The sequence below is a fragment of the Monodelphis domestica genome, chromosome 2 (assembly GCF_027887165.1).
Source record: "Monodelphis domestica isolate mMonDom1 chromosome 2, mMonDom1.pri, whole genome shotgun sequence".
Lineage (NCBI taxonomy): Eukaryota > Metazoa > Chordata > Mammalia > Didelphimorphia > Didelphidae > Monodelphis > Monodelphis domestica.
In genome coordinates this window covers 83,467,402-83,493,347 of record NC_077228.1, presented here as the reverse complement: position 1 = coordinate 83,493,347, position 25,946 = coordinate 83,467,402, and the positions used below count along the sequence as shown (strand labels likewise).

Genomic DNA, 25,946 nt, shown 5'->3' with positions numbered 1-25,946 from the left:
GTGTAGAAAACAGAAGTCTACAAACAGCACACACTTTATATATCTTTCTGTGCTACTGTTTAAAATAAGAAATTGCTTGATTGTATCCCTCAGACCTTGAGTGTTTTAGTGTATATCAGAAGTGAACAGATTCAAATCTTAGCCAGGGACAACAAAGTTACCATTAACTTCTGGGCCTCTTTCCCTTCAGCTCTTAAATGAAAGGATTTTTTTCCCTCACTTTGTCAAAACTAATACTAAAACTCCTAATAAGGTTCTATGAAATAAGGAAAACAAAAGTCTTTTTATAAAAAAGAGCTGAGCACCCAGACATATCCAATCAGAAAAGAAATGGAGTATTGCCATTAAGATATAAAAGGTACAGAAGTGGATTGTTTCTACAAAGAATTAAGGTTGTTCTGAAGATTCAGATTTGCCTTTTAATCAGACTGATTAGTAGAGTCTTCTTACCAAGTCCTGTCACTGTTATTGTTGCCTGTGCCTCAATTTTTCCAAACTGATTCTCGGCTTCACAAATGTAAGTTCCTTTATCACTGGCCCATAAATCTAAGAAGGGAAAGAAAAGAGGAGGTATATGTAAAAGTATTCCTAAGCATCAAAATATATCTCAATTTTACTATTTCTTTAAGACTTTTAGAGAAAATATAGCTGCCTACTTCTTGGAATTTAATGTGCTCATGTTCTACAGTTTCCATGTTCTTGCATGAAAATCACTCTAACACTAAACATTGTAAACAACTCTATAACTAATATTCAAAATAAGCAAGAAGAAAATTTTAGTCATTTGTAGTTAATTTTTAAAATATTTATATTGACTCTTGGAATAACTGGTGAAAATTAAAAAGTATTTTTAGAAATTAATTTATATTTAATTCCACTTCCAATTATTTCATTTCGTTAATGACTTTTCTGTTCATCTAGAGTATGAGGCTAAACAGTTTGGATTTTTCCCTCTCCTTTCTTATATATACCTAAATCCCAATATGGCTGCTGCAGTATATCCCTTTCTTAACATTCCTCTGTTTATATACATTTTTGCCTAGAATTATACTATATCCTTTTAATCAGCAATCAGTTTTGTCTTTATAATCTATTACAGAACAAATTCATAAAAATCACTTCCATCATGCTATTATTCTTTTGTTCAAAATCCTCCAGAGGTTCTTTATTGTACATTAACTCCATACTGCTGTTATTGTTTAGTATTTTTTAAGTTCTTTCTAACTCTTCATGACCCCTTTTGTGGTTTTCTTGACAAAGATAGTGGACTGATTTGCCATTTCCTTAGCCAGCTCATTTTACAGATGAGGAACTAAGGTAAACAGGGCTGAATGGCAACCTAAGTCAGTATTTGAAGCCAGATTTGAACTCACAAAAATGAGTCTTCCTGACCCGAGGCCTGGCATTCTATCTACTGTGCCACTTACTCTACTTTGAGGCCTTCTTTAATCTGCTCTACGTTCCCTTTCTCAATAAGTATTTCTCTTCATTTTTACACACATCCATCATTCTAGACAGGGCTACTTTCTTGGCGCACCATACAGATGCAACGATATGAGGTTACTGCCCTTTGCTTGTATTTTGCTCCCTGCCTGAAATGCTCTATTTTGTTTCCCCATGTCTTTCTTAATACTCTCCTTCCTTCATGAAACTACAGAATTATCTTATTGCAGAGTTGGAAGGAACTTTAAGTGGCTTCCTAATTCTGTGCAAATATAAAAATGAATGCCTTTCTTCAATATACCTAACACATAATTTATTCCTATTTTGCTTGCAGATCTTCAGTAAGAGCATATGCACTGTCCGAAGAGACAGGATATTTTACTTTTGTTTATCTTTTAATTTTTTAATGTTTTTTTCTTCACTAGACCAAAATCAAGTGCCAGCTCAAATTCTACCTCTCCTATGGAGTATTCCCTGACTAGCCTAATCCAAATTTTAACAATTCTTTTTACTAAATTTCTATTATAGTCAGTACTACATAGGTTAGAATTTAAATTTTCTTTAATCACATTATGTACATTAATCTTATCTCTTTACAAACAGACTATAAGAGCAGGGGCTCTGTCACATATTTCGTTCACATCTACCACAACATTTGATATTCAGCAAATATTTGTTGATTGAACTGATTTTACTCTTTGGATATAGATAATAAATATACTTTGGAGGCATTAGAAAATCCTTAGTTCTTAACTAAAGGGAGATTGCCAAAGTATCTCTAGCAAGGGTCAGCAAAGTACAGTCTGTGGGTCAAATCACTGGCTACACTGCATAGACCTCTAGCTAAGAATGTTGTTTTTTTTTTTAATTTTAAAATAGACCTTTATTTCATTTAAAATGTAAGAAAAAAATTATCATTAGTTAAAGCAGATTTGGTGCTCTGCCATCATTTTCCCTTCTCTGGTCTGTAGAAAAAAGTGCCAAATTCACTGAATGATCCAAACATCTTGCTTTTTTAGTCCTAACTTTCAAATTTTTGTTGAAAAAATTGAATTGATTCTAATAAATGCTTAAAACATATGCATTTTGATTTAATAAAAAGTTAACATGTGAATAATAAGATATTTTACAATAAGACATTTTTGCTTCAGAGAACCACAGCTCATAATCCAAGGCTTCCGTAAAAGTTTTCAGAATACCTATCTTTAGATGTATTTCCTGACTAAAATAAAAGTTAAATGAAATAATTTTCAATAATGCTGTATGATTTTATAACACAATTAGTTCAAAGCTGACAAAGGGATGATTCAGTTGGTTTCATTGTTATTGTCCTGTCTTTTTAGATGACTTTTTGTATCATTTTGCTGTAACAAATTCTAATCTATAGAAATGCCATATATCTTCCTAGGAGTTAATGGTCAGTTCAATGGTGTGATGCTAAATTGCTACATCTACAAAATATTTATTAATTGTGTCTCCTAATATCCTTTAGCTCTCTTATATAGCTAAAATATTTGCATAAAGCATACATATAAAAGCATATATATTTATATGAATACAAACATACACATATTTATTTAATTTAACCTACTGATAATAGAGAGGGATCCTGTTCTTAGTTGAGTGATGGAACTAACTGCAAAAGACCTTGAGAAAAGTGGCATGTTGTCTAGCCGTCGCCATTTGACTTTAGGTTCTGGGTATCCCTGAACATAGCAAGGTAATGTCACATTTGAGCCAATTTCCACGGATACATCAGTAGGTTCCTGTATAAAATTAGGGGAAGCTGAAAGAAATTAAGATAACTTTATCAAAAATGCAGAAATTATGCAATAATATGACACATTTAATTAATGTTTATTTTTCAAAGTCTTAACTGACTAATAAATAAATTTGCATTTTTTATTTTCCGAGAGCTATTTGTCTAATTAGTCTTGAGTCCTGTGGGACATAGAAAAAGGAAACAATACAATTCTTATTCGATAAATTAAAAGTTAAATTATTATCTTCAAAATAATAAAGTTAAGTAGGATGTCACCCTTAAATCAAATGCCCTTTCTTCAAAGGATTATATTATTAGTTATTTAATACTATAATACAGCCTCTTTAACATTCATTCTATGGAACTTTTAAAAAATAATGACCTTTTTGGTGCTAAAGTAACCAAATTCTGTTGGACAGAATTTAAGTTAGAATGACTTTATTAACAAATTTTATATTTAAAATAAATTATATAATATCAAATTTCCAGTACTTAGTCTAGAAATCTTATTCCTGCTCTGAATCTCATTCTTTTATCAAAATGGAAACATCTTTTATGTACCTCAAAGAAAGACTGAAGTTTGAGAATCATTAATATGAATTAGAATAATGGAGTGTGAAATTCCCTGAAAAGAGATGACTTAATTCTTGATATCTTTGAGAGTTGAGGATTCAGATTATTAATCTATCAGTTAAGAAGTATTAATAAAAAAACAAGAAGAATAGCACAGATGCCCACTGTGACTAGAATCTAACATTACTAACAAATAAATTGAGGATCCTGCATGAGGCACAAGATGTCTTTTCCCCAGCATTCAAGAAAATAAAATGTAAGGAACAGAAGTGAGACATATAGCAGAGATAGTTTGACCAACTCAGGAAAGGTGTAATAAACAGGAAGGAGGCAGTGTTTAAGACCAGCTAAGTGGAATAAATAATAATATACTGTAGATGTTTCCCCAGCCATGATATATGAAATTTTAGCATTTTTGATGCTGGTGTATATTATTTGGTAATTTAAGTGGATAAAAGAAGGATAATGGGATGTTTCCTTGGCAAAGAGAGGAATGTATTTTGTGTTCATTAGTCATTATCATTTGCATACATTTAAAAATTGTGAATGAGTCTTGAGTTCCCCCAAGATTCTGAGAAAAGCACAAGACAAAAAGTAACCTTCCTAGTCTCATGTGACAACAATCTATGTTGGGCATCAAGATACCAAGTCAAAATTTAGTGTCAGAGGTCAGTGTGGGGTTAGGGTTGCTGAAGTTCTACAATTGAAGCAGTTTAGGGTTAAGAATTATGAAAACTCTGTCTGAGCTTAGATAATTAGGAATGATATAAATAGTAGCCATTTGTATATTCTTAAATTTTGCAACATGATTTATGCAGGTCCTTGAAGAAAATCAAGTAGGAACTTGGATTCAAATTCAAAGGAATTTGAATGGTTTCCTTACTTGATGGTGTCCAATTTCATTTCAACTTTATGACTATTTGTGTTCTAAAGCCCCTGCAGGATTTTATGTTTGCATACTCACAGGGACTGATAAAGAAGTTTGGTATTACATAGATAGACTGTTTATCTTGCAAAAATGAGTTCAAACTAGAGACTTTTGGATAAGCCAAACAATCCAAAAGGTCAAGAATGTGAAATTGAGATGCTCCACCCTACTTATTCATTAGAATTTTAGCCACAAGGAATGTAGACACCTCTACTTAAGGGTTAAGAGTGGAGGGGGGGGGGGCAGCTGGGTAGCTCAGTGGATTGAGAACCAGTCCTAGAGACAGGAGGTCCTAGGTTCAAATCTGGATTCAGCCACTTCCCAGCTGTGTGACCCTGGGCAAGTCACTTGACCCCCATTGCCTAGCCCTTACCACTCTTCTGCCTTGGAGCCAATACACAGTATTGACTCCAAGATGGAAGGTATGGGTTTTATACAAAAAAAAAAAGAGTGGAGGGGGGAAGGTTTATGACCCATATGTGCTAACAAATGACAAATCAGAAACAAGTGACTGCCCCCTGGGCAGTCCAGAGCCAAGTTTAAGCCACCATTAAGCATGTAAAGGTGAAAGAAGGCACAGGAAGTGACATAAATAACTATCTTTAAATTTGGTAGCCATTTCCTGTGAGGGGGTCTTTGCTGTGGAAATTGGCCTTGGAGAAGGTCAGTTTGAGATCTCAGACTGCTTTCCTTTGGACTGACAGGTTGTGAGTGAAAAGGCTAACTCCTTTTCCTTGGCTTTCTGGAGACACTGGAAGCTTTCTTAAATTAATTCTGTCTCCCCCTCTCCCCCCTCATTGGGGTCTTTGAATTACTGCCTGGTTCAGACCAGGCTGGAGCTCTCTCGCTCTCTCGCTCTCTCTCTCTCTCTCTCTCTCTCTCTCTCTCTCTCTCTCTCTCTCTCTCTCTCTCTCTCTTTCTCTCCCTTACTTTCTTCTCTCTATTTGTAAATAAACTACCATAAAAGCCATTCTGACTTAAGTAACTCATTGGAATTTTAGTAATTAAATTCCTGGAGACCAAACTCTCAAATATCCAATCCAACCATAATTTTTACCCCTTACAAAATAAGGAAGAAGTACAAGGGGGTTAGCCAATTAAAAAAAAAAAACATGCATGGATTAAGGAGATGTAACATTTTGTTTGTGGAAGAGCAATTGGGCAATTATGGAATCTATGTAATCTAACAGCAAATATGACATGTGTTTATTACACTACCTTGTCTCCCATAAATATAGAATGGAAACTAATTGGCTTGAGTTTTTTGTTGTTGTCTGTTTGTTAAATTTTTGTCAGTGAAAGTGTTTAGAAGAAGAAATTTTCCTCTAAGTTTTCCTCTAACTTTATCTGTTTCCAATTGTTGTTCCATTAAACAATTTTCTTTGATTAAATTGTCAAATTTTCTATAATTTGTCATTAGATTAAATAATTATGTTATTCAGTTTTAATTACCTTTTAATTATTTTTAAATGTCTCCTTAATTAATATTATTTTATTGCATTGATATAAGAAATTCTGTAGTTTTTGTATTTTTGATTTCCTGTGTTTTAGATGAGGTCTTTAGGCTTCAATAAATGGTGATTTAAAAAAATAAATGTGCAATAGATAACTAGAAAGCATTTAATTTAATTTATTTTCCATTCTGTAATGGCCATAAATCTATAAATTCTAATTTTTCTAAAGTTCAACATAAATCATTAATTTCTTTCTTGTTTATCTTTTTTGTTATATTAATTTAATTCTGAAATTATATATATATACCTATATTTAGGTCCCTCACTGATTATAATTTAATTTTCTTTACAACTTCATTCTTTCCTTTAAGCATTTAGATGTTACGATAATTGGTGTATAAATATATTAAATTGTGATATTAATTTGTAATCTGTGGTGCTTTTAAGGATGATGCAATTTTCCAGCTTCCCTCTTTTTACCATGTCTTTATTTATGGTAAACTTATCTAATATTCTGATTGCTACACTTGCTTTTTTGAGTTCAGTTGAATCATAACAGAATTTGCTTCAGCTTTTCATTTGCTTCCAATGTGAATCTTTATGTTTCAAGTATTTACTTATAAGTAACATTTTTGGATCTTGTTTTTAAATACAGTCTGCTACTCTTTTTTATTTTATGTATAAGTTTATCCAATTCATATCAGGGTCATTATTCTTATTATATGTATTTCCCACTATACTCTTATGTTTTTTCTTCTATTACTCTCATTTCCTTCTTAAAAATGACAGAGTTTGATATTTGAGTACTATAAATCAAATAGTCAGTTTCCACTTTGTTAAAGGTTTCTTCTTTCCCTTGCCCTGCTTTTGATATCAAATTTTTACTCTTTTTTCTTTCCTTTTGATTTCTCCTTTACATTTTTCTCTCCAATATTGAGTTTATTTTGTCCATAACTAATCCTTTACCTATCCTGTCTCACACTAAAACCCCAACTCTAACTCTCCCCTTTCCCCTTCTATTTGTATTTCCCTTCTGAATTAAATTTGAATTGATATCTTTATATAAGCCTCTGTGTAGATGAATATAATTGAGTGTAATTTGATTTTCTCTTTCCAGTTTAGATAAAAGTTATGTTGAAAGTTTATCCACACCCTGCACCATTCATCTATGTTTAAATCTGTAGACTTTAATGCAATCTTATGCTCTTCTATTATGTGATTTCATTCTCCCTTTCTTTTTTTCTTCTCTCAATATATACGTTGTATTGTTCCAAGCTACTGGTTTTCTTATGATATTGTTCAAACACAGAAAAATATAGTTTAGGAGAAAATATTTCCTATCCCTCAATATATAAATAATTTATGCCCACAGATTCTCTCCTGATTAAATAAATGTGTTTTCCTTTCTATGTTTCTTCTGAGTCCTATATTTCCACTTGAAATGCCTAATCAATTTTGACCTTTTAATTACAAATGCTTAGAAATCCTATATTTTATTAAAAGTCCTTTCCTATTCCTGCCTCCAGCTTCCATAGAATTACACATAGTATTATCAGAGAGGTTATTTGTGGGATGCCAGGCTTTAATTTTTCCTTTTTTGAAATATAGAATTCCAGGCTTTCCTCTCATTTACAACAATTGTCAAATTTTATGTGATTGTTACTATGTTCTGTAGATTTTGTACTCTATGTTTTTGGCTTGTAGTACTTTTTCTATTTCATTTAGAAGCTCAAGGTTTTGGTAACAAACATTGCTATAATTTTTCATTATAGGAAATTTTTAAAGGGGGATGACATGTGAATTCTTCCTATTTTCATGTTGTCCTCTGCTTCTAGGATTTCGTGGGAGTATTTGTTTATAGTTTCTTGGAATGTTGTTTCTAGAATACAATCTGAATACAATCTTCCCTTCAGTATTATTTCTTGGACAACTATATATCTCCATAGGGCTTAGCAAAGTGTGTTGCTTTTTTTAATGCCTACTGCTTAATGGTACCAAGTAAGATGAGGTTGTTTGCCTAGTTTGGTTTTTAAAATTTCAGATAACTTTTGTTCTGAATCTAACATTATAAATGCATTATTTAAAATACATTAAATACACTAAATATGATTTTAAAATATGAAACTATAAATTGGCTTTGGGGCTGGGGTGTATATATATATATATATGTATATATATATATATATAATATGCACGTGTGTGTGTGTGTGTGTGTGTGTGTGTGTGTAAGTGCAGGAATGTTTTTTCCTAGCAATGATTTTTCTACTAGGTGGAAAAGTACAAGAACAAGGTACTCTGCAAACAAATTTGTGAATTTTGTAGGTTTCCCAATGGGTTTCTTAACTAAGTCCAAAATAAGTGCTCTTAATAAAAAATATACACTTTGGCTTTATAACATGTTCAAAGCAGTGTGTGTGTGTGTGTGTGTGTGTGTGTGTGTGTGTGTGTGTGTGTCTGTACTCAGGTTTATCTCAATCCACCACTGATATGGGGATTGAAGTTTTCAAAAGGAGTAAATTGATAAAATAGATTAGTTTTATAGATATCTATTCCCTAAGATCAGGAGTCAATCAAATATCTTTCTCTGAAGTGCTCATTCAATTAGCCAAATTTATTTTGTATACTACACTAATTTTAGTATAGGTAACTTTTTCAACGTATTAAAAATGAAATACACAAATTTGTGTTGTTTGTGTTCTGTATTTGTTATGCTGAGATTGTAGACATATATATTATGAGAACAGAGTAGAAAACTCTGATATAAGAGAAATTCAGAAACCTGAGGCTTGGGAAGGATCATGGTAATGATCCATTTTAATTTTAATCTACTTTATTTGCACTTGAATACCATGGACATCATCAAATCTTAGAAATAAGACAGGTAGCCAAGGCAAAATTGGATCATCATAACAACTGGCATGTAAGCAGCAGTTTAATGTTGAAAAGAATTTTACATGTATTTTCTCATTTGTTTCTCATAAGGATCCTAGAAGGTAAATGCTACTGGTGTTATTTTGGTAAAAGTAGTTAAGTCACACTATGAAATCATCAATCACAAAACAGACCTTTATTGTTTTATATACACAAAAAATAGATCAACTCCAGCTATGGGGATTGTGAAGACAAATACTAACTGCATAGATTCACCTCTCCATTTGGGGAATGAATTGCCTTCCTTTATCTCCTCCTCTTCTACTATTTCTTCCAGTCCCCTCAAATATTCCTAGTTCTATTTCTTGTTCAGAAAACCCCCAAGTAAGGAATATTTCTCTTCTTCACCAACTATAAAGACATTGAAATATTTTATTATGCTAGTGACCATTTTGCCCTTATAAATAAAATCAATCATTAGAAAGGGAGTTAAAGACTAAGGATATTCTTATAAGAAGAATGTCCTTACAAGTTCTTGACTAAAGCAGAAGTTACTAGGACCCTTGATTAATGCCATGACAGAAGTTGTCTTCATATAACATGCTACATAGAATTATTTTAAAACATTGCTATAATTTGTCAAAGTGGAAAATTGTTGAATGGAAGTTATGAGATATTTATAATGAAAAACTGTCATGTTGAAAATTACGACTTTTCATGTTTATTCCCAGAGAGCAGGAGTAAGTGGTGGAAGTTTCAAAGAAACACTTTTAGGCTTTATGTCAGGAAAAACTTCATAACAATTAGAATAGTCAAAAAGGAGAATAGGTTATTTGAGGCCAGAAACTACACAGAGTATCTTCCCTAATTTCAAATGGTTTTTGGAGTTCGACCAGAGGAAGTTGCTTTTGTTCCCATGGGAAATAGTGGGTTCCTACTCACAAGCAGTCTTAAAGTAAAGGCAAGAAGATCACAAATAGAGTATGCTATGCTGGGGTTTCTTTTTTAGGTATGGGTTGGACTATATAGCCACAGAGGTCCCATATGCCTTGAAATTCTGTGATTTTATGAAATAATCTTCCCCACAATAAAAAACTATTTTGATATCAAGTTCAATCATTACAAAATAAGAAGGTTCTCAAGTACTCACTAAAACTGGGCAATGGAGACAAATGATTTGGAAATATCAGATTAAAAGGGCTTATTTTCCTTTTAATTATCTGAGCAAATCCAGGAAAATAAATAATCAACTAAACAAAAAACAGTTTTGGAGTATGGTGGGTTTTTTTGTGGGGTTTTTGTGGGGTTTTAAATGTTTTTTTATAAACATTTGTGGTTGCCTAAGATTGAGCCCCAGGAAGAAGTATTCAAAGGAAAGAGTCTGAAAGTTGGGTAGTAGACTTCCAGAAAATAAACACATGAATACTCACCAGCAGACTACGTATGATAATTATCTAAATTATTAACAAAAGCTATTAGCCAAACTAACCATTCAGTGGAGTATCTACTAGAGTTTACTCAAGATTGTATTTAGTGATGACAATTGTAGTCATGATTCTCCTCTCTTCCTTCCAAAAAAAGATCATTTACCCTTTAAAGAGCCCATTGGTTCAAGTCATTAATATTAATAATGGATCTGCAGACAACTAAGCCATGAATATTTTTAAAATAAAAATTTTCCATGACTGGAAGATGAGTTTTATCTTGCCTCATGACATTTTCTCTTTTGTTTACTCTAGTGATCATTAAAATAGATGCTAACTATGGCAACTATGATGCCACATGAGACAAACAGATTGATATAAGGCCTTTCCCTTCCCCAAGGGGCTGAGCACATTGCTTTGGATGCACCAGACCACAAAACACTAAACCATAACCTCAGAATGAAATCCAGGCAGTGCAGAATGCTACAAATATTCTGCCAGGCCTAACTTTGTGTTTGATGTAGTCACTCTTCTCTTCAGAATGACTTCATAATCTACCAGTTCATTTTCAGAAGAATAACAAGTATTGGAAACTTTCTCTGTTGACCTGAAATGGCTACAAATTAAAACTACAGTTCTGAGGGTGAGATGATACTAGAGAAAAGAAGAAGTAAAGAAACCCACCACAAGAAACAAGCAACCAAGAAATACATTAAAATTTTAAAATATAATTTAATATCATGGAAATAAAATAATAGAACCACAAAATTGGTAATTGGAGAGTATAAATAAAAAATAGCCACAATACTATAGTTAAATGCCAGTTCCTCTTTCAAGCCACAAAATACCTACATTTAAATAAAGGAATTATAAATCCAAATGATTCTACCATTCAAATGAAAATGTTTATGTAGTTCATAGATCTTGACACTCAATATTTCACTAGATCTTTCTGGTTATGTCTAATTAATTTTTTCAAATATAAAAAATATAATGGACTTTATATCTTATTCATTCTAATCCCTGTAGCATTAATTTCCCATTTCTACATCTTTTAATGTTTAAAAAAGTATATATACATATGTATGTATATATACATATATTGGGAAGAAAAAATTCCCAGTTGCCTTTCACAGGATTCATCTAAAAAATTCTAATACTTTTATAGAAAGTAGGGCATAAGTCAAGGGACAAATATGGCATAGAGAATGGACACAATATCTGGGATATCTGGGAAAAAAAGGAGCAAGAAATTCAGAGAGAATTATAAGCAATCTCTGCTGCTATATTTCCCTTTTTTTTTCATTGCCTGCCATGTTATGTTTAGGAAGAGATCTATTCTTTCCATTAAAAATTGGAGGTATCTGTAAAGAATGAGAACAAACCTCAGAAGTCATTGGCAAATAAGATGAAAATTAGCTTCAGATTCCATTTGCCAGGGAGTAAGGCAAAAGCAATTAGGATGAGTGATTTAATGACAAATTCCATAAAGGAAGTTAAAATCCCTTTCTTTTTTCCTTCTCTTCCCCTTATTTTAGATCTCTTCCTCCCTCCTCTTTCATTCCTTCTCTTTCTCTCTTCTTTCATTCTCCTTACTTTTTTCTTCTCTCCTTCCCCCTTCTCCATTACTCTCCCCATTGTTACTTCCCCTCTCCCTCTTCTTTCTTCCCTATCCTCGTTTTCCTTTTTTCCTCTCCCCTTCCTTTTCCTATTTCCTTTTCCCTTATTTCCTTCTCTCCCTATTTTGTGTCTTTCTGTGATAATACAAAATATATGCTTACCCAAAATTCACAAAGACAACCATAATTTGGCAAAATTCTTTTAAAACCCCCAAAGAGTTCAATTATTCATTTTGAGGCAAGATGTCCAGGACTGAGAAAAGCATTATCATATTTTTTAAACTCTCAACTTCTGTCTTGGTATCAATTCTAAGACAGAAGAGCAGCCAGGGCTAGGCAACTGGGGGTTAATGATTTGCCCAGGTCATACAACTAGGAAGCATCTGAGGTCAGATTTGAACATAGGGTCTCCTGGCCTATGGCAAGTCGAGTGCTTGAGCTACTTAGCTGTCCCTGTTGTCTTACTTTTAAGGATAAACATCTATGTGTCATGCTTAAATTAATGAATACATGGCTAGGCTCCAATTTAGATACTACTTTTAGTTCTTAGAAGAATCACGCAGACCCCTTTAGCTATAAGCATCTTGTTACTACAACATTTGCTATCCATGCACTATGAATTGGGAGACATCATTAACAGTTAGAACTTCATTCTTAGAATCTGAATACATTCAAAAATTCATGGAAAGTAAGGGACCAAGTTGCCAATGAAGAACTATTATTATCTCTACTATCTCCAAAGAAGAACCCCAGCTTTTCCTCTATATTCATTCAATTTCTGGACATATATCCTATCAAGTTTGGTGCAAAGAGGATAACTCTTAAGGGCAACACTAATGAACATTTTTGATTTAATATCATCATTATTTATAGATAAAAGGGATCAAATCTTGGCCATGCAAACCTTAATTTTTCTTTAACATCGAGCTTCCCGTTTGACATCCAATTATGTTGTCATTTTAATTTAATTACACATTGAAAATTAAGTGTCTAATTCTGAAATGCCAATGATGAGAGAAAAAGGGGGGATCTACTTATTCTGAACAGATATGGATAGAATATTTACCGCCAACATCTAGAGTTATGTGGCCAGTTGCCCTTCCAGCTTCATTGACAGCTACACAAGTATAATCACCAGCATCCAAGTCTTGGGTCTCTTGAATTTTCAAAATCCCTCGTTGTGAGTCAATATGTATAAATACTGAAGCCCTCAATTCAAGATCACCTAAATTGACATAAAAGGAAGAACATTTAAAAAATGCATAATCTCCACAATCATTCTTAATCTAATTTACTCTAAGACCTACTGAATATGATAAAATTAAATGATTTTTATAAGATTCTTGAATATACATTTTTCAAGACAAAAACTGCTAATATATTTGAGAAAAAAACAACTAATAACCATGAGTTAGTTTTTCAGACATTCCTATAGGACTAGTAGTAGTAGTCTCTCGGTAACCGAGGATGACGATTGTCTTTGTGCGTTTTCATCTATGATAGATGAATGTGCACAAAGACACTTGTGCGGGAAGGAGATTAAAGTGGAAAAGCTGATGCACAGAGACAGTCCCACTCTCTCGGCATTGGAAGCCTGGGTTCAGTGGCACGAAAAGTCATTACACCTGGAGACTTCATCAGCTGCATTGGGAGGTAGAGAATTTTAAAACACACAGCATCAAACTCAAGTCTCATGAACCATGAATGTGACAATCAGTGCCAAAGTTATCTTCCCAATTTGGGTATCCTTTTTAGGAAGTTTGGGGATTGTTCAAATGACTAGATATCTACGTCTCAGATGCTGTTGCCACTATCTAATCCTATAGGACTAATCCTATAGGACTATCTAATCCGATAACTCTCAAATCTATAAGTTTATCATTGAGAAAGAGTAGTTAGGAAACAGAATTACTGACCCAGAAAAATTAGTGAAAAAGGTGCTGAGTCACCCTTCCAATCCACTCTAACTTTACAAATTCCATATTGAAGAAAAATGTGATCTATCCAGAAGCTTTGTTTAGCTCTGGTCTGGTAAAAGTTAGATACTTTTCCTTCATTTTATCTGTTTTCTTCTGACTTTTCCAGTATGGACCACTACTTCTAGAAGCATTTCATAACTTAAAACACCAGACATAACATTGTTTCTTTCTATGCGAATGTTCATTGAGTTCCAACCAATTTTTGAATTCAATCCTTCTGTCAACTGAAGATTGACTGGATCAGTAAGAGGAAACTACTTCTACTTATCCTTCTTCTTAACAATTTGACTAGAGCATGGAGAAGTTAATGGACTTTGCATGTAATTACAAAGCCAGTATATGCCAGAGGCTAAACTGAAACAAAGGTCTTCTTGGCTCAGAGGTCAACTCTTTACTCACAATTCTGTGGCAGCCTCATTTGCCTGCAGAGACCAAAAAAAAAAAAAATAATAATACATTCGCTTATATCTGTGTGTGTCTTAAAAGATGATAACTAAATTTCAAGGGAGGTTGAGGTGGATATCATGGATAAGAACTTCATGGCTCAAAGGTAGTAGAAGTCTATTCTCTTTTATAAAAAAAAATGCTACAAGGGGGGCATCTAGGTGGCTCAGTGAATTGAGAGCCAGGACTAGAAAAAGAAGGTCCTGGATTCAAATGTGACCTCAGAAACTTTTCCTAGCTATGTGACCCTGAGCAAGTCACTTAACCCCATTGCTAAGCTTGTAATGCTCTTCTGCTTGAATTGAGAGACATCATTAACAGTTAGAACTTCATTCTTAGAATCTGAATGCATTCAAAAATTTATGGAAAGTAAGGGACCAAGATGCCAATGAAGAACCATTATTATCTCTACTATCTTCAAACTAGAACTCCAACATAGTATAGATTCAAGATGGAAGGTAATTTTTTAAAATCTGCTACATGTATTTATCTTCCATTGGCACAATGAACTCTCACTCTATGTGGCAATACCACTCCTAGGCTAAACCAAGTCTAATGGGGTAAGAGGGGTAAGTGAGGAGGGAGATACATAGGTCACTGAGGGTCAATGCTTTCAAGAATAGTTTCAGAATCACTTAGAGTTATCAACTCTGTGACTTTGGGCATATCACTTAATGTGGGTCTCAAGTTTTTTATTTATAAAATGAGAGGGTTGCACTAAATGCTATGGTGCCTTCAAGCACAAAGTTTATGATCTGAATACAACTTCTTAATTTGTCCTGGAATGTCCTGGAATTTGTCCTGGAATGTCTACACAAAGGACCCATACATTTCAGTTCTGGATATTATGGCAGGAGTTGGCTCAAATTCCAAATGGCATAGGGACAATTCTAGTGATTCTTCAGTTCAACAAATGGAACATTATTCAATAGATATAAAATAATGGGCAGATTTCTTTTTTCTAAAAAAATCCTCAAATAAAAAAGAAATTACATTAGAAACAGCTGTTAGTGCCAAAACTAAGTATTTTTTCAGCATTCCAAAAAAAGTAATCATCCTCTTGAGTTTGCTACTACATACCATGAGAAAATGGGAAGAAGCAAATAAAGCAGTGTCTATGAGCCTCTGAGAATTTATCATAAATAAAAGCAGATGATGTTGACATAAACTTTCCTCCTACCATGGGAGGACGGAGTGTAACCTTGCTATTCATCGAGTCTTAAAATATTTGGTCTTGGTACATTGGTTTTTGGGGGTTTTGCCTCTTACTTCTTTCCTCTGTAATTGTTTTTGATCATAACAGGATTAAATAAAGAATTTTGTTGAGTTGGTTTTTTTCTCAACAATTATAATTCTAAAATGTAGGAGTAATGAAATGCAGCAACATGATTTAGAAAGTTCAGTTTCACTGAAATAACAGAGTTTACTACTTGCAAGTCAGACACTTGTGCAAATTCTTTTCCTTCTTTGTTTTTGTGAGAAAAATATCATATTCCTTTCAAAAGTTTTCATCAGAAACTCTAGATATAAATTCTAGAAATGACACGTGATCACAAAATGGAAATGAAGTAAAAATATCTTTCTTCATCTGTTAAATGAGGGCACTGGCCTCCATGATGTCTGGGCTTCCTTTTACCTAAGAGTCTATGATGCTTTGCTCATTTAACTCCATCATTTAACACAGCATCAGGAGAATAATTCAAAACTTTTCATAGGATCCATTTCAGGGTTTCAAAAATTTCACATTTCTACTTCTTAGCCCTTCATTTGACTGAGCCCCATCACACTGTAGTTTATGCTTATTTCTGACCCAAGTGGATACAGAGAAAAGCTGGTGATCTTTTTTCATACAGAATATCTAAGTCCAAGTTACAGAGCTACACTAGTCAAATCAATTCTGTCTTTAATGTGTCCTCATAAACCCATATTTGAAACACTTAAACATCTTTTTTATTCCCTTTTGAGTTCTGTTCAATTTTTTCAAGTTTTAGAAGGAAAGAGCTGAGTACTTGGTGGATAATCTGTAAATGTGGGACAGGTCATTGCTACTCTGGCTAAAATGTTTAAAAAGATATTTTTCAAAAACTATTCAACTAGAATTTTCTGGCAAAGGGTTAACCGAAGTGGGTTGGGTCAACTTCTTTATGGTAAAAGGAAAAAATGGAATGTCTATCCAAGGATATCTATAGAGCTATTCTCAGCTATTCTTTCCTGTCATTTTTTTTTTCTATCATCACCACACAATGTAAAATCCATTTGCCTGAAAGGTGCTAAGAAACTGTAAAAAACAGACCAGTATTACTTAAGAGAGCAACTAGCTATTGGGGAGAAACCACTTGGCCATGTGTATTATTTTGTGTAGATGTTTGATGGAATATGAATGTTTTTCTCTAACTTAATTGCTGTAATATAGAACAAAAATTTTAGTGCTCTAATTGGTAATCTAAATTTTATGTTATTTTTTAAAATTCTGAATGTGTATTAGAGATTAACTTGATTAAAAAAACTAGCTCATATGAATTATTCCTTCTGTAAATAACAGGCTATGAAGTACATTTAAAATATTTATCCAATTATTTATTTAAACATTTTTGGTCATCACAAACTAATTTGAGTTGAGAAAAACAAATTAGATTAATGAAAACAATTAGAGAAAAGTTCTTTCTTCAGAGGAAATGCCATTATAAATATTTAATTCACAGGACAAAGGAAATGGTGTTGCCCTTTACTATCATTAAATGTGTTTGTTTTCTGGATGAAAACTTTTTTTTCTTTTCACTTCATGTTTCCCAGAGCTCGAGGTGAATTTATAATTTTATGATTATGATATCATCTTGTTACTATGGGAATGTTTGGGATATAACAAACAGAATAATAACAATAATTCTTTGAACTGTTTAACTTTTTTCATCTGAGGATTACAAAGCATTTTATGAATATTACTAGCAACCTTTTCAAAGAGTGGTTGTAGGGATATTTTTCCATCTCATATATCTGGAAGCACTAAAACAGCAAGAAGTACCTTAAGCATTCGAGAAAGACAGAACTCAAATTCCTGACTATCTCATCATAGGATTTTATGGAGAGGCCAAATTATTACAATTCTATTATAAGATTAGAGAAGGTATAGAGGTAATACCAACTGGTCGCTTTATTCAAGATATGTGGAGGCTAGCCTCTGTCACTAACTTTCTGTATGACCTGGGGACAAGTTAATTCTCCTCTCTGGACTTTGGTTAACTCATATATAAAATGAGTGAATTAGATTAACTTAGATATTCTTTTTTCATATCATAAAAACACTAGAGAAGCATTTCTTAGACTAATGTTTTAAAATGCATAAAACAAAATATATAGTATTACAAAAGAAATCAACTACACGAAAATATAGTTGTCAAAAGATTTTTTTTTCATTTCACAGACACTAGGTTAAGGAACCCTAGACTAAATAATCTCCTTGGTCTCTTTTAGCTCTATTAGGCTATGATGTGATTATAGAATTGTCTTAAGAATTTTAAGTGGAACAACAGAAAGCAATATTGCAGAAAAAAATATAATAGTATGATAAACCCATTAAAGGTATATCTTTGTTTATCCATCAAATGCTTTAAATTTTAACAAAAACACTTATTTATTTAAAATTTTTAACTGTTGAAAACTTTTGGGAAACTTTATAAAACTTCCTAATGATAATAGCATCATGGCATTTGTAAATAAAAGACTTGATTTCAGGAACCACGATTGCCATTTACCTAACATTTCCCCTTGATCAGGTAATTTAATTTTTATTCAACATAATAAATATGTGATTCCTACTCTGTACAGTGTTGTACAAAGCATTGGGTGATATACAATGTTTAGGTTAGACAGTACTTGCTTTAGGTGGGTAAAACACAAAGAAAGGTAAATATAATCAACAGTAATATACCATAAATTCATTAAACAAGAAGAAAACAAAATGTTATATGAGATTTAAGGATCGAGTCAGACTATGCCCCTGGAAGGCAGAATATCCAAGATAAATTTTAAAGAATAAGAAATAGTTGAACAAATAAAAGGAAGATGTTTCAGGCACAGAGAAGTTTCTTTATTAAGTCTAAGATAATAAAACAATTCCCTACATAAAAAGATTTGCTAAAGGGATCTCATAAACTATAAAATTCTGTACAAATGTCAGCTAAAATGGTATCCTCAACATAATAGCATACATAGAGGAAATTGCATTAAATACAGAGTGCTTTATAAGGCAGAATCAGAAAAACTTTGGCTCAAATTCCATCCCTGACATTCATGCCATGAAAAAGTAAGTTAGTCTCTGAGTATCAATCAGTACATTAAGCCTTATCTAATAAACAATAAATCTGCTGAAACCTCTGTCTTCTGAATACCAATGAAATCATATTTTAATGTAGTAATATAAAATTAATATGTAATTGAGCCTTCCATAGAAATGTACTGGGTATCTATCGTTTAAAGATTGTACTACTTAATTTTAAAGTATCTAAAAGCAAGAGTTTTGTTCTATAAGTAGTGAATTTTTTCAGCTATAATAACTAAATGATATAGTCCACTAAAGCTGACAGGAGTTGTAATCTACACTGGTGGATAGAGTGCCATCAGAGATGCAGCATGGAGTGGAAAGTGTGCTAGATTTGTAGCCAGAGAGTCTGAGTTTAATCCTAGTTCTACCACCATTAGACACATGGTTTTGAGCAAATAACTGAAATTCTCTGGACCTCCATTTCTTTATCTGTAAAATGGGGAGGTTGGACTAGATGGCTTCTTAGGTACCTTCCAGATCTCCATCTATAATTTTATGATCAAGGCCAATATATATCCTTTTTTTATAGCACCTTATTGTGATGGCTTTATGCATACATGTATATGTACATATACATACACACACACACACACACACACACACACATATATATATATATATATATATATATATATATATATATCAAGAGAGAGAAAGAGACAGAGAGTGAGAGTCTACCTTGAATTTAAAATTTGAAATTAAAAACCCAAAGAGGTAACTGAATTGCTATTATACATATTTTATAGATAAGGGCCCAAAAGATACTAACGAATCCTTCTGACCCTTAATCTGGTACTCTTTCCACTACACTTTTCTGCTTTTCAAAAGAAAATAAACTCAAATTTGTGAGGATATTTTAAATCTTGACTACAGTATTTCTGGAGAATATGCTACAATACAGGAAAGAATCCTAAACTAACAAAGAGAATGTTCAGCTGGACTAGCAGAGAACTTTTCCATCTTTAATTTTCACAGTTCTGTAATCTACACCAGATGTGAAGCACTGAAACTTAAGAGTTCAAAACTTTGAGCTCCAGTCACCACTGAGGTCATAAACACATTTTTATGGTGCTGCTAAGTCTCACACCAAAACAAACTTTTAACAAATCATTTTTGGGGAAAAAGGCAAAATGAAACAGAGATAAGTTTAACAAATGTACCTTTAAACCACTTGACCTGAGGTGATGGAACACCAGTGGTTTGACATTCCATAATCGTTGTGTCCCCCAAGGCAACCAACAGTTCACTCTGAACTACAGTCAACTTTGGGGCATCTGAAAAAGAAGAGGGTATATAATACCATCAGTGTCTAACACAGTGGTTGCTTCAAAATGCTTTTAGAATGAATAAATGAAAAACTAAGCTACCATATACATAACTGTACTAAATTGTGTATGGTGTGTATACAAAATGAAAAATATGCACATGAATACATATAGAAAATTAAGCATTTCTAAGGTAAAAAAATTACAACATATTCTCCCCAATAGATCAATATAGAATTGATTTTAGTAGTCTTAGGGAAGAAGTTTTTTTAAAGGTATACTATAAGACAGCAGACAGTGAAAGTGTCAAGGAGAGAAGAATACTCTTAATGAAAAAAAATTATATTACTGAACACATACACTAAAACTATAGAAATAAATGACATTAAGAGCAGATTTTGGAATTGTACAATGGGAATTACAAACAGACTTTTCCACCTTATTTTAGTGCTGAAAAATTATAGGCAAAATTTTTTTTATTTCCAGACCAGAAGATTTACAAAGTATCCTAGGTTATTATGGGTTTGTGTTTTAAGAGGAAGACAAAGTATAGACACTAGAAACTTATACAAGAAAGAAGTTAATGACAAAATATTATCTCTCATACTGCTACTCAATAATTATTCATGATTAATAGTTAAAATTATTACATCATTATAAATAGATCCTAAAACTTGAAGAGTTTTATGTAAGAGGTTCCAAAAGATTCAACACAAATGTATCAGTATTTAAGCAGGAAATACTGGGATATTAATGGTTGTTATAAAGCATATAAGAAAAGCAAAATGAATCACATGAACTGCATTAGATAAAATGTCATAATCCATCTTAAGTAATGGACGAGACGATAGTTCAAATGAGTAAAAGGCAAGGAAGCTGAAATCATCTACTTTGTATGTATAAGATTCAAGAGGATTTGAAATAAGAGGGTAGATCCAAAAATGGACCAACCATTTGAAAAGTCCTTCAGCTAAACAAATTATATTCATATAGAAATGTGAGTTCCAACAAATTATATTTTCATTAAAAATGTAAAAAAAGTCAAAATTGATCTATTATGATTATTAACTTCTTCAAGTAGTATTTCTGAAAAGGTTTTTAATCACAGTATTTATTCTTTTTATTAATCTTCTAAAACATTTATACTTGCCAACATATCTCAGAGTAGAAATTTGTTTATCGGTTCCTGCCAAGTTACTAGCCAAACATCCATATTCTCCTGCATCTTTGGGAATTGCAGTTTTTATGATCAAGGTGCCTTCTGAAGTCACTCTATACCTGGATAAAAAGAGTATCTTAAATTACTTTCAATTGGATATATTATAAGATAGCAATATGATTGCACAATGTCTTTCTTCAAAAGGAATACAAGTATTTTATGAATAATATATATGGCAATGAATGTGTATTGATGAATGTACTATTTATTAATGAATGAGTATGTCCATTTAGAGATCAAATAGATGAAAGCACTTGACATCAAATGCCTTAGATCCTAAAATAAGTTAATGGTGGCCCAGGGATAGAATCTGGCTTGAATCACTATATTCTTCATGCTATTCCCAAAATAATGGAGTTAGTTGTTGTTTATGTTTTACATGTCCATTTTACTCTTAAAGTATGGCAGGATTCAATGACTTTTTAAAAACTTCTAGAGTATAAAGTGCTTTTACCTATAGACTAATAGACTAGAATTGTCTCTTAGAATGTCTCCACCCTATTTCATTAAAACTTATGTCCTTTTTTCATTTCTGTATTGACTTTTAGAGGGAGAAAACAGCATAGTTCCAAGAGCACCACTAGAAATGGAATTAGTAGATCTGAGTTGTGATATTGATTATATCAATCGCTAGGTATATGCTCTTGGACCAGTTCCTAAATTCTATAACTCTGAAACTGCCTTCTCATCTATAAGATATGAATATTGAAACTTAATCTATACACTTCACAAGAATGCTGATTGGTCAAATGAAATCATGTATGTGAATAACCTTGTGATCATAATGAATCTTTATGAATTTAGTATCTTTTCATCAACAGAGTTATCAAAACAATAATGCCACCTAAAGATAAATTATCTAAATGATATTAAACATCACTTAGCACCTAATACAGTGTCTGGCACAGAGCAGTCAGTAAATGTTTGTTGATTGATTGAATAAATATGCTGATTGGAAGTACATGTTCTCTACTTGTGAATGGTAATGTGAAACATTACAGTGTGGTTCTGAACAACTCCATATGTTGTGATTACTGAGTCAGAGGATCACAAATTTCGTGTTAAAAATGATTTTCAAAGCCATAGAGTACAATTCCCTAGATTTACAGAAGAGGAAACTAAGGACAGAATGTGACTTGAGTCAATTTCCAAGTTTTACATGAGCTAATATTTGTTTAAGGCCAAAATCGAAATCTAGTCTTTCTAACTCCAAACTTCAGTGTTTTAAAAACTCTTTGAAGTCATTCTTCCTGAATTTTCTGATTGCATTTCTTGCTGTTTTAGGAACATCTGGAAACACTAGTTAAGGCACAGTCTCCCTTAGTTACCCGGAGACAGGAGGTGGTTAAAGAAGTTTTTCTTAGAGTAGGGGTTCTTAACCCTTTTTGAGTTATAGACTCCTTTGTCTGTCTGATGAAGTTTATGGGTTTGTGAATCATAGTATTAGATGCATAAAATATAGCACATAGGATCACCAATGAAAACAATTTTATTGAATATAGTTATCAAAATATTTTTAAATTTTCACAACCATTTAGGGAAGCTTTTCAAAAAGTTTTTAACCTATATTTATTCCTCAGAACAAAAAATAACCCAAGAGCATGATACAAACCCAGTACCTGTGTGAGCCCATGATAAATAGGTCATTATAGGTCCAAACTATCTTTGGTTTTGGATAGCCAGTCGAAGAGCACATGATGGACACCTCAGATCCTGTTGTGAAGGACTGATTCTTGGGCATAACTGTAACTTTGGGTGGTTCTGTAAATTTTAAAAAATTGATAATAAATAACAAATATATATATATATAAAGTCATATCTTTATTAAATAGAACATATTCTCAGCTCTGACATATTTGCATTGTTCTGTCATTTTTATTTCATTTTCTCATATGGTCTGGAAATTACTGTGAAAATCTTAAAATTCAAGTAAAATGTTATTGTTATTGTTATTATTACTGCTGTTGTTATAGCTGTCATTCCTCACCCTAGTTTGCTACTTTTATTGTCATTCCATAGAAGCTTCCGAATATGATTTCATGCAAGGACTGATTCCTGCTTATACAGAATTGGTTTCATAAAGAGAGTGAGGGAAGCAAAAGATCTTAGCTCTCATTATAAAGTTATTGTTTTACCAATTACATGTAATAATAAATTTCCACATAAGTTTTCTGAAGATATATGATCCAAATTTTCTTTCTCCCTTCCTCTCCCCTCTTCTTCCCAGAGCTAGCAACTAATTCAATCTGGGTTATACATGTATTATCATGCAAAATTATTTCCGTATTGTTCATTTTGCAAAATAATAATCATATAAAACCAAAACCCACAAGTAAAACCCTAAATAAACTTAAATGAAAAATCATATACTTTGATCCTCTGGATTACTGTATTGCTGAAGATAGCTAAATCTATCACAGTTGATCATTCCACAGTATTGCTGTTATTGTGTACAATGTTCTCTAGGTTTTGCTTTTATTCACTCTGTATCATTTCATGTAGATATTTCCAGTTCTTTCTGAAACCATCTTGTTCATCATTTCTTCCACTACCATCATATACCACAGTTTTTTCAGTCATTCTCTAATTGATGGTTCCTTCAATTTCCAATTCTTTGCCACCACCAAAAGAGTAGCTATAAATATTTTTTTTACAAATAGGCCCTTTCCCCTTTAAAAAAAAAACATCTTTGGGATACAGACATACTAGTAGTATTACTGGATTAAATTATATGAATTGTTTTATAGCCCTTTGAAAAGACCTTCACTCTTAAAATCAACTTGATCTTTAGGCTGGATGCTGTTTCTCCAGCCCTCATCAACCTCTGGAGTTCTAATGTTCATCCTAAGCTATGAATCATAGAAAATATAAAAATTCTGTTCTGGCATATGAGGCCATCAAAAAATATGGCATCTCCATCTCTTTAGGGTCTTATTTCACAATTTTTCCATCTAAGTCTCTCTCAAGTCCGGACCACTCTTTATTTATCAGGCATGCAATGAACCTTCCTAATTCCATTCCTTTGATTTTATTTTTCCTTATCCTTGAAACACTCTTCTTCCCTTTTTTAACCTGCTGAATTACTACCTATCATTTAAAATTTAACTCATATGTTATCCCTTTTGTGAAAAGAAAGACCTTGAACTCTCAGAGCAGCAACTATTTCCCTGGACTCTTAAATTAAAATTTCTTTTCCACTCTATTATGCTTACTTGGTGTTGGGTATTTCAGTCATAGATATTTATGTCACACCTACTATTAGAGTGTACATTCCATGAGATAAAAGGTTGTGTCATATATAAACTATAGATCTACTCTAGTATTTAGAAAAGTGTTTTGTGCCCAGTTGGTACTTAAATGTTGAATGAATTATTAATCTGAGAACTATTTCACCTACCTAACTGGGATGGAATCAACTATGAAATATGATGCTATTTACAAGGTATTTTACAAAAATGTCCATGAAAGAAAAAAGATTAATATGGCATCAAACTGGGCCTTTTAAAATATGTAAATATAAAGAATAAAAGATTTCTTTCTTCTTTTTCCTTCCCTGCTTCCCTGGACTTTTTTTTTTTTGTTATCCTCATCATAGTCAAAAATATGGTACAACAGTCCAATATACATCTGATACTTCTGTAGTGCTGAGTAGGAGATCAGATTTAGCTTGTGGCAAGTTGCACCATCTTCTTCCTTACTTCTCTGCTATGTGGCTCAAACTATGGAAAACCACTTAAGATGGTTTTCAGAACTGTGGGTCTCCTTGACAGTTCTATGAGCCCAAGGCCGGTTCTTTTTCAATATGGGAGTGATAGCCACTGTCTTGTAAGCATGAGATTTTAATAAATGTAAACGAAGAGAACTGAACTGAATCAAGAAATAGGAGATGGCAGACTAATTGGTCATTAAGTTTGAATTATGAGTCCATCTTAGACACATCAGTTCTGAGATACTGGAAACTGTGCATGGATGTGTGGGTGTGGTAGGGAATCTTACTTCAGAGGAGTAAGTGGAAAAGGGATGTTTCTTGTTATTTCACATTTATCAAACACCTATATTATGCTAAAATTGTGAAAAAGAAAAAAAGTGCTTTCCATGTCCAGCTTAAATTGGCACAATGAATATTGTATAGTTTCAGGAGACTTTCAGGACATTCACTCAAACGTGATCCCATAAGCTGCTGTTGCGTATCCAGCTTATTATTCCTGAGCCTCACTGGCTCTAGTCCCAGCAATGACTGCACTCCCACCCACTGCAGTTCAGATATCAAAGTGAAATAAAACATGAATTACCCACACCAGGATGCAAAGAGCTAAGAGGTCACTTTGCAAATAAAGTAGGGATATAGGCTGCTGGTAAAGGTCACAAAATAAGTATGGAGGCATTGCACAGATGTGATGACATCACCCCTGCAGAAAGTGAGGGATCAGTTCTGGCAGTGGAAAGGATATTACTGCTGACAGCAGAGAATCAAGAGGGAGACAAGTACATAAGAAATAATAGAAAAGTCAATCGGGATCAACAAGACACAGTTGGATGATGCAATGGAACTCCTATCTGTCCATCTGTCTTCAACTCTTCTTTGATTAGGTTAAAAGGAGAGTGTGACTGTGCTTTGTTTTACTGTTGAAGAGACTTGACTCC

General features: G+C 32.8%; 1 protein-coding gene across 4 annotated transcripts in view; it reads right to left on the bottom strand.

Annotated features, from left to right (window-relative positions):
- HMCN1 (hemicentin 1) overlaps positions 1–25,946 on the bottom strand; it is a 520,282-nt gene that overhangs the window by 249,538 nt on the left and 244,798 nt on the right. For all 4 annotated transcript variants that reach the window (XM_056815653.1, XM_001375804.3, XM_016430009.2 and 1 more), the window contains 6 exons: positions 22,922–23,063; positions 21,234–21,361; positions 19,979–20,092; positions 13,141–13,299; positions 3,035–3,229; positions 451–546 (listed from right to left, as the gene is read on the bottom strand). In XM_056815653.1, the coding sequence (XP_056671631.1) occupies positions 451–546; positions 3,035–3,229; positions 13,141–13,299; positions 19,979–20,092; positions 21,234–21,361; positions 22,922–23,063 (834 nt within the window). The remainder of the gene's footprint in view (positions 1–450; positions 547–3,034; positions 3,230–13,140; positions 13,300–19,978; positions 20,093–21,233; positions 21,362–22,921; positions 23,064–25,946) is intronic.